This window comes from Montipora capricornis, chromosome 10, assembly GCF_036669925.1.
Source record: "Montipora capricornis isolate CH-2021 chromosome 10, ASM3666992v2, whole genome shotgun sequence".
Taxonomy (NCBI): Eukaryota; Metazoa; Cnidaria; class Anthozoa; order Scleractinia; family Acroporidae; genus Montipora; species Montipora capricornis.
The window spans coordinates 49,865,332-49,875,331 of record NC_090892.1 but is presented as its reverse complement, the minus strand read 5'-3'; the positions used below and the strand labels follow the sequence as shown (position 1 = coordinate 49,875,331).

General features: G+C 40.5%; 1 protein-coding gene across 1 annotated transcript in view; it reads left to right on the top strand.

Moving 5' to 3' along the window:
- Window positions 1-10,000, top strand: part of LOC138021361 (uncharacterized) — a 23,732-nt gene that overhangs the window by 7,250 nt on the left and 6,482 nt on the right. Inside the window, exons 4-6 of the mRNA XM_068868226.1 lie at window positions 5,528-5,890; window positions 7,892-8,034; window positions 8,758-10,000. The exon at window positions 8,758-10,000 is cut by the window's right edge and continues 236 nt beyond it. Coding sequence (XP_068724327.1) covers window positions 5,528-5,890; window positions 7,892-8,034; window positions 8,758-10,000 — 1,749 coding nt within the window. The remainder of the gene's footprint in view (window positions 1-5,527; window positions 5,891-7,891; window positions 8,035-8,757) is intronic.

Genomic DNA, 10,000 nt, shown 5'->3' with positions numbered 1-10,000 from the left:
TAGAATCGCCTATTTTTGGTTCGGTTTAAACTTATTCTGTAGTAAGAGTGGAGGTTCCCTTTAAAGAAAACCTTGGGTATTAGCCTTTTGCTAATGCCCAAGGTCCTTTTTCAAAAGCCGGGCAACTAAACCCGTAAATTTGGTTGCCCTGATAAATGCTTGGTTGCCCACTAGGAAAGCCCCTATAATGTAAGCTGTTTTGAGATGCATTCACATGGCGTTGGGGCGGGGTATCCCATAGTCCCAAGTGTGCGCCTGTGGCTTTTTGACAGAAACTGAATAATTATTAATTGATCGCCCGAAGCACACAAAACCTTGATTGTTATTTTTGAAGAGTTAATTTACCGGGAAGTAGGCTTAAGTTTCAGTTTAGTTACGGTAATAGCACCTTTCTGAAAGTTGACCTGTTTCTGAACATCGATTTGTTCAGTTTCAAGAGATTGTAGTTTGCAGAAACCCGCCACAGAAATCGAATAGTGTAATATCCTTATGGATCACAAAGAAGCTAATCAAAACACACTCCTAGTTCACACTGTTCCTTACACAATCACTCGCCCTATGCCCACTCGATCACCGGGTTCCTGCGCTGGAGAGATCTCAGATGTAAATACAAACACTTCATTCTCCTTCTTCCTTCTTAGTACAACAATAAGCGTGACTAATGTCCCTCAAGATATACTGAAGACTAGTTAAAACACAACATTACTTACAATAGATGACTGCAGTCACTGCAGAGTCACTGTCACAGCTACATGGTGTCATACTCTTTTAGTCTTTTGGGGGGTCGAGCGACTCTCCCTGATCTCCTTGGCAAACGCTCGGCCTGAACTGGGCCTTGCTCCTTAACTGGATTAGCACTTGCCTCCACTGTTTGATTGGGGGAGGCTTCCTGTCCAAAGGTCTGCTTGGGTACACTGTTTCCTACCAGATCTGAAGAGTCTGGTTCCCCTGGATCAGTAACTGGGTCCACAAATCGCTTAATGTGCTGGATATTTCTCTTGTACACTGCACCTTGCGATGATTTTAACTTAATTTGGTCTCCATGATGTTCAATCACCTTGTAAGGCTCCTTTTCATAACTTGTTGAGAGCTTGGTCTCTTTCCGTTTCTCAAGCAACACCAACTCTCCCTCCTGTACATCTGGCTTATCAGCTGCCTTGTGGCTCTTGTCAACTTAATCTGTGCCCCTCTGCTTTTTCCCTATCCCGCACCTCTGGGTGTGTGGCCTCGTCAGAATCGTCATAGTCGGCTAGCTCTGGTAACTTTGTTGACAGTTTTGGTCCATACAGCAGTTCTGCTGGACTCTTACCGGTCATCATGTGTGGGGTGGAACGATACGCCAGGAGGTACTTGAAATGTTCAATTCAGATCTCCAGTCTTTTTTCTCAGCCTGGGCTGCCTTCATTGCCTTCAACAGTCAGTAGTTTTGCCTTTCGATTTCTCCATTTGCTCTTGGCCATAGGGGTATCGTCAGTCTACGCCTGATACCCATTTCAGTAAGGTACCCATCCATTTCTGAAGGAAACCATCAGAAATATAACTAGCTATTATTACAATAAATACAATTAATAACAATTAAAAAAGAAGAAAACATAAGGTATTCAAAATGTTCACTAACACCAACCGGGACAAAGAAGACGTCCCCCCTGGCCATGTTGGTAGATACTATGTCATCCACACATGGACAGGATGAACTAATTCTTTGCCCGGGTTTATGCTTATTTTATGGCTCTTGTTTGTTTCTATTGATTGGAAAAAATCTTTCACACAATTATTGTTGATGGTGTAGTTCTACGGTTGACAGTAGTAACTTATCTAATCCTGCTATATAATCATATCCGGGCAATAAAATTGAAATGGCTCTCTTTTCAACTCGTCTTAATTCGTACTTAAGGTAATATTTAATAATATTTAATATTTCTATAGCGCTTTTTACAATAAAAGATCAAAAGCGCTTTACATGAAGAAAAAAGCAAAATAGTAAATCTAATTACAGGAATTAATATACAAATGATTAAAATATGTAATAATTATAATATGTACAAGTAAAATATAATTATTCCTAAAATTTAATTAAAGTGAACCTATCTGCGAACGATTTCCTGAATAAAAATGTCTTTAAAAATGTCTTTAAAAATGTCTTTAAAAATGTCTTTAATGTCTTAGGTAGAGAATTAAAATATCTCACAACCCCATAGGCCATTGCTGATCTAATGCAAGTCACATAAAAAAGAGAAGGATCTTTTGGAGGCACCTTAGCTCCCTTAACTGAATCAGGAAGTAGATTCGTTTGTTAACTTTCTTGATTACATTATCAACATGTTCGTTCTATGTTCTGATTTTACTACTTCAATCTCACAATTTCCATTTATGATAAGTGGATCAAAAGTTGGTGGATGCTTGGAAAAGGTTATTCTTAGCTCCTCACACTTATCAGGATGTAAGTGGACTCTGTTCTTATTGGACCAAGTAGTAACTTCATTAACTCTAGCTTGTGCTTCACTTACACCACCCTTAGGTACGATTTCAGATGCAATCATATCATCTATGAATTTCCATTATGACGGAGCACCATGCTTCAAATCGTTTATCATTAATGCAAAGAGCCAGGGACCTAATTTGGTGCCCTGAGGTACACCTGATGGTTCGGAACCCCAGTCTGAATAGCAGCACTCCATATCAGGAAAACTGCTTGTCTAAGCACTTAATGATCACTTCCGACATAGTAGAATAGATTACGTCAACTTCCACCCTGGGGCTGAAATAGTCTACCGAGAGTAACAGGTGCTTCCCTGTTGATAAGGGCCCAAGTAACTCCAGCGCCAGATCTTGCCATGGTCTCTCTGGCAACCGTGTTGTCTTCACAGGTAGAGTTATAGTCTCTTGTCATGCACTATCAAATCATCAGCAATATTCTGAACCCCATCAATGTCTGAGACCACTTGTCTTATCATCTGCTGGTACTTCTCAGGAGCAGAGTTCACTCCAAAGCTCAGTCTCTTCTACTGAAGCAATCCCTCATGGGTAGCAAATGTCGTAATGTCACGTGACTCTTTGTCCAATTCAATCTGGTGAAATCCCAGGCGGAGGTCCAGTTTTGAGAACACTGCGCTGCCATTGAGGTTTTCTACCACTTCATCAAAGGTTCGTATTGGTATCCTCTTGCGGATAGTAGTCTGATTTGCTTTCCTCATGTTCACACATAATCTGATATCTCCCTCTGACTTTGGTGCAACCACCACAGGATTTACCTAGGATGTCGGCCCATCCACCCGTTCCAGTATATCTTTGTCAATCAGGTCCTCACCTTCACACACAAGGCAAAGGGGGCACGTCTTGGCTTCTGGGCTACTGGAGTTACCTCCGGATCCACATATAGCTTCAGCCTATACTCTTTCAGCTTGCTAATTCCACTGAAGACCTTTGGATGCTTTCTCTGAAGAGCTGAAACCAAGCCCTTACCAACAACATGACACTCAGCTGATTCACTGCTGGCGCTCAGGCCAATGCAAAGTAGACCAAGATTCCTGGACGTTATATGACCCAGTAAGACACCTTCCTCTCGTGGTGACCACGAATTGCGAGTTTATCTTCTTGGTTCCAACTGACAGCTCCACTTGAATTTGACCAAGCACGTTCAACTCCTTCCCACCACATGCATACAAACGTCTGTGGCAGTTCTCTAATTTCACATCAAGACCTTTTGCTTTGAGCTCTTCGTACTTACTCATCCCCATGAGGTTACTTACAGAGTCAGAATCAATAAGTGCCTTTGTGCTAATGCCATCAACACAAATCTAAATCGGGGGCTCATCAAAGCTAATTGTATGGCACATTTCTTCTTTCGTCTCAGTCATCATAAATGCAATTGCACAATCCCCATCAATACCTGATGCCTCTTGATTCCCCACAAAATTTGCTACGTGACGTGGTCGTCCACTAGAAATTCTTTGTTGCTTGCTCCCTTTCCCCCTGGCCACATCACTATCCCTCACCATGACAACACAAAGCAAAATGTCCATACCTTCCACACTTTGCACACTTCTTTCCCTTTGCAGGGCAGCTCCTATCTCTGGCCAGGTGCCCTTCTTTTCCACAATTGTAGCACTTTCTCCTGTTATCATTCATCATTTCCTTAACCACGTTGATACTGTTTCCGTCGGCCACCGGAGGGCTTGTTGTCTTGTTTGATGCTTGTCTACCAGCCACTTCCCATGCACAAGCTTTATCCAACGCCTCTTCCAGTGTGATGCAGTAAATTTCTCTGCTCTAACAGCTTTCTCTTGAGCTCAAAATCCGTTAACTTCTCTATCAGCTGATCCCTCAAATTATCATTTAAACTCGTCCCAAAATTGCAATGTTGTGCCTGTTTTCTCAATTGAACCATAAACTGGTCAGCGGTCTTCTCTTCCTTTGGTGCCATTTGGCAAAAAACGTGGCTCTCATATGGTATGTTTTCCTCCACGCGAAAGTAGGAATCTAGTTTGCAAATCGAGATTTAAAAGCATTGTCACCTGTCTCAAGAAGGGGACCAGGGTCTTGCAAGTCTTCGAAGATGTCTTGTACCCCCATCCCAGCAAAATGTAAGAGCTGGGAAGTCTTGTGAGCATTGTCGATGCCTTTCCCCACGGCATAGTATTTGAAGGCACACTTCCATTTCTGCCACTTGCAAAGCAGATCCCGAGAAATCCATAGGAAATAAACCCCTGTTGGCCATCCTCGTCATAATATCCTCATACATTGTAGATCACAGAGAAGCTAATCGAAAGCACTCTCCTAGTTCACACTGTTCCATACACAATCACTCGTCCTATGCCCACTTGGTCACCGGGTTCCCGCGCTGGAGAGATCCCGGATGTAAATACAAACACTACAAATAGTTACAGTTGTATTGCATCATCATTTTAAATAAAATGTTGATTACCCAATATGCGGTTTCTGCCATAAACTTTGAAGTCGTTGATGCTCCAACTGTCCATTAGGGGAAGTCTGGGTTTAAATTTGAGCATTTTTGATCTCCACTGCCTACAGTACATGTTTATGACGTTGTCTCTTGCATTTTCCTATCTGAAAATTTTTTGTAAAAGCCACAGATATTCAAAACACAGGAAAATGCTCAGGTGCGGCAAATTAATTATTGTTAACTTTACACCACTATCGGACATTGACATTAGAAAACTGAAAGGTCTTTTGGGTGCTGCTTATGTAATTCATTTTCTAGTTTTGGCTGGGTTGTACGGTTGTTTTTTCTTTAGGCAACCAAGTAAACTTTTTGGTCGCCTGGGATGACCGGACGACTGCTAATTTCGAGCACTGTGGTAATTCTTGATCCAAAGACTGTATGAACCCTGAATCTAGATGATCTTTCTTTATCTTTCTATAATAGAGGAATTTTAGGTCTGAATATCAAAGATTCAAGTATGCAGCATACTAAACAATGTTGTTTATTAGTGAATGTGATGATTATGGCAATGATGTAGGGCTGATATTGCCAATTACTGTTAACTACAGCTAGCTTATTTTTTAGCTAAGAAATACTGTGGCTCAAAGATTTCAACTATACCACCTCAAGCTTCAAAACCAACAGAATCTGGACCCCGGGGAAACTATCCTCTCACAGAACGACAACAACTGCAGTATCTCCTTGAAGTGACTGCTAAAGAGGCCAAGCAAGACACCGGTTCCAGCAGCAATGAAGATTTGCCAACAGTCACCAACAAGTTAAAGAAGAAAGATGTCAGCAGAGATGATAATCAGTTTGAAAGCAGGATCAGGAAGAGGAATGAACGAGGGGAAACAGCGCTGCATGTTGCTGCTATTAAAGGGGATATGGAGGATGTTGGGGGATTAATCAAAGCTGGTGCCTTGGTTAATGCTAAGGATAATGCTGGTGAGATTTAGGTAACATTTCTTACTTAATTTTGGAATCCCAGGATGACTTGTTGCTCTGTTTGTTGATTATATTGAAAAACCATGATGAGAGATCTTGGAATTGTATACCCCAGCAGTACCAATATTAATATAAGGTGATTGCATGATTTCAAGAGCAATGTGGAATTAATAAGCACTCATAGATGTTTTCAAAGACTGACAAACATTGTAGGTTTTGAAAAAATTGCAAGTGCTTATCCTATTCATGCACCTGATCATGACGTCATGGTGGCCATGCTGATGAACTGGGAATTTGGCTCTATTCTTGTGCAAAACACAAGGGACATCTTGCTTTTGTTTTGTACACCTACATGGCGTCTAATCACGTGAGTGCAAGCCGAGAATTTATTCCAAATTGCACAAGAAAAATCATTTGATTACTTATTAACCCATTGACTCCTGGGGGTTCCCCGTAGATGAGTAAAATCGTCTGGCGTTAGACAGAGTAAAATATTAAGTATGGCCGGTTTAGGGGTGAAAGAGTTAATTACTTAACTAATAATTATTATACCTGAAAAAAATCAAGATATCTTTACTTATTATGCAATGCATACCACACAATCAGGTAAGAACTGTCATCCAGCGCTTGCATTTGATTGTCTATCTCTGAGTTTTTCCATCATTGACCAATCAGAATGCTTTGTTTATTGTTTCGGGGAAGTTGGGAGAATTCTCGACAGTTATGCAAACCATTGACTGCATCTCCACTTTGCATAACTGTCTTGAATTCTCCCAACTCCACCTCGTGTTTAGATGAGGCAAGGGAAACATGGAAAACGTCCTCTATTGCTTAATTATAAAATAATTAGGTTAGTACACACACTCTCATCGGTCAATACCTGTGTTTAGATGAGAGTATGGAAACACGGCTGTGACATAACACAAATTTTGATTGGTTATGTGTTGTCAGACTTGCGTTTTGATTGGCTGGTAGGAAATATGAGCATGTATCAAGAAAATCTGTTTCAATCTAGAAGTAAAAATACCAGCATTTTCCTTCATTTGTCGAATTATCTTTGAGAAATATTTTATAAAAGCATAAGAGGACTTTTTTCAGTGTTTCCATAACCTCATCTAAACACTTAGGGGAGTTGGGAGAATTCTTGACAGTTATACAGACACTCGACTGCATCTCGGGTTTGCATAACTGTCTCAAATATTTCTCAACTCCCCCTCATGTTTAGATTAGGCTCTGGAAACATAGAAAACGTCCTGTATCGCCTAATTAGTAAATACTAAAACAGTGGATACATTGAACTTGCACGCTGATTGGCAATTCGTGCGGAATGTGCACACAAAAATGTTGTCATCTTTGCAAGAAAAAATGAGTTAAAATCATCTTTTTGTGCTATATTACCTCACTGTCTTAGTATATACGAAAACAACTATTCACCTCAGTGTTGATGGCTAGTGGTGGATATTTACCTTGCCATTTTGCAGCGCGAAGCGGCTCTGTAAATATCCACCACTAGTCACCTTGACTTTGGTGAATAGCTGCTAATTATTGTAAACAAGACATCAGGTAAGAATGTGAAATATAGAATTGTGTACACCCTTTAATTTCCCTCCCAGTAATGCTGTCATGGACAATAAATGTGCCAAACATTTTGCAACCTACACACACAAATCTGTCAAAAAAGGCTGGCGATTGGCATTTGCGAGCTACCACTTACTGGTAGAAAGAGGCAACGCAAGCGATGTCTGACATTTGCAGTATTTAAGTCTAAGAACCCATTTTAAAATGGTTAGCTTTCAGTAATTGTGATTTAGTCTGCAGTCTGCAAATGTCAGACGCTGCAACACAAGGGCTGGTTGTGCACAAAGCTCTTAATCTCAAGGATTACAGTAATCATTTTGTTCTGTGCCAGTGTCTTTGATCCATGGGCCAGATTACCCCATTTCCTGAAGTACCATTACCTCTGTGAACAGTTTTTTAGGCAACATTTTAATTGTTTTTGAGGTTGGACACCCCTTCATGAGGCTTGTAACTATGGTAACCTCAGGATTGTCCAGGAGCTGGTTTGGTCTGGGGCCAATGTGAATAGTCCTGGTTATGAGGCTATCACTCCATTACACGATGCGGTGATCAATGACCATGTGAAGGTTGGTGTTGTTCACTGTCACGCTGTCAAGTTGTTGACTCTTTTTAGTCATTGTAGGGCAACACTCGGGATTTTTTTTTTAAAGGATCCGACTCCACAACAGGATAATACAACATCTCAATAAAAAGCGAGGCCAATGATATGATTCCGAAATGACAGAATACCCCAATAATAATTATTGTGACAAACATCATAAGCTTCGCTAATACTTTACGTACTCCTTAATGTCAGCATCACTTGTGTCCAGAAATACAGGCAATAAGTTGTCGTGATATGTAATGGATTTTCTTGGTGCATTTTTTGGTATTTGGTGTAAATCTACATTTTGTTAGTATATACTTATCTGTTTGTTAAATATACTGTCATGGCTCTTAAATTGTGTTAGTTGCTATAATTATACACTTTAAAACTTATTTAAAATTGCCATTTGGTGCCTCATGTTTTTAGTTTATCTCTTGCATGATAAATACAATTACATGTATGCGGTTCTTAAACAACAACAAGCAAAATCAAACCCTAACCGTAATGCTAACTGTTGGTGTTTAGACTGTGATCTTTATTTTGATCCGATGTCATCCAGTTAGCTGCATTTGGTGACATCGGTACAAATTAACGCCTAAATCACTATAATAATTATGTGTACTTGGCCGGTGAGCGGATTTGTTTTTCTTTAGCATGATGAATTGTGTTAAAAACTGAGCGTTCTGCCCTTGTTATTATACAGGTTGTCAAGTTTCTTTTAGAGAATGGAGCAGATCCTAAACTGCGAACATCACAAAACTACAGCCCAGCAGAGTTAGCAAGATCTGCAGATGTTTTTGATCTTGTCCGTTCTAAGCAAACCTCGCAGAACAACTTTGCTTTCAGAAACCAAGAATCGCAGTTTTGTTATCACCCTTCTAAGTTGGATCAGACTGACTTAAATTTCCCCGGACACACACTAAATGGAGTGGATATGTTTAACTGTGATAGTGAAAACTTGCACGATGTCATTTTTGAGCCAAGAGTGAATATTGATGAAAAGAATGATTTTCCACTTGGTAATCCGTACAGGATTTCTCAAGACAAAACAAGTAGGTATCCTCAGGAAAATGTTCACAGTTCTTCAGGAAAGGAACGTGATGAAGATTTCTTTCATGAGCAGAGTTTTCAAAACAACTGTAATTTCTCAAAAAATTCCCTGCAGTTTTCCACTGTTATGGAATTTAAGGAAAGTCAAGAAAGAAAAGACTTGTGCACAAGCTTGTCATCATTCGGTGTTCCAGAAGGGATCTACACAAGGCCTGAACTTCGTCACCGGTCTTGGAATGATGCTCACTCTACAGAGGTGGATGGCATTCCTAACACAGAAGTTGTGAAGAAATCTTGTGTTACAGAATCTGCCTCTGAGAACCTTGTTCAAAACCATACAAAGGAAACTGCATCAGACACTCGGTGTTCAAACAGTTTAGAGGAAGCAATTGTAGCCGAAACTCTTGTCAGGATGAATAAAAGAAAACAATTTGCCAGAAAACCTGGTGTCACTGTCGTATCGGAAAGCGAGGAAGATGCAGTTGTGCCAGAAAGGTTAAACGAGTGTCTTGACAAAGCGATGATTGAGATTTCAACCTACTTGGGGACCAGTGAAACTTTTGATGCACAAGGGCCATCCACTGAATGTGATGTGACCAAAGGCGGGTTTGGTGTGTTAGAAAAAGATCGAAGTTCCCCTGGTGATACGACATTTCCTCCTAATAAAACTCCTCAAGGGACTCCATTGAAATGTGATTTAGGTCCAAAAAGTCAACCTGCCTCTCTTGTTCAGAATCACAAAACAGATCAGAGGTCGAGTGAGAACGATGTTCTTGTTGGTAATCTAACCCAGACTGGAACTGGGCGTGTCAATGGCTTCCAGCCTACCATGAATTTCACGAAAATCAAGCCAAGAAGTGAAAGGAAGAAGGAATGTTTTGGAGCTGAGAAAAGCA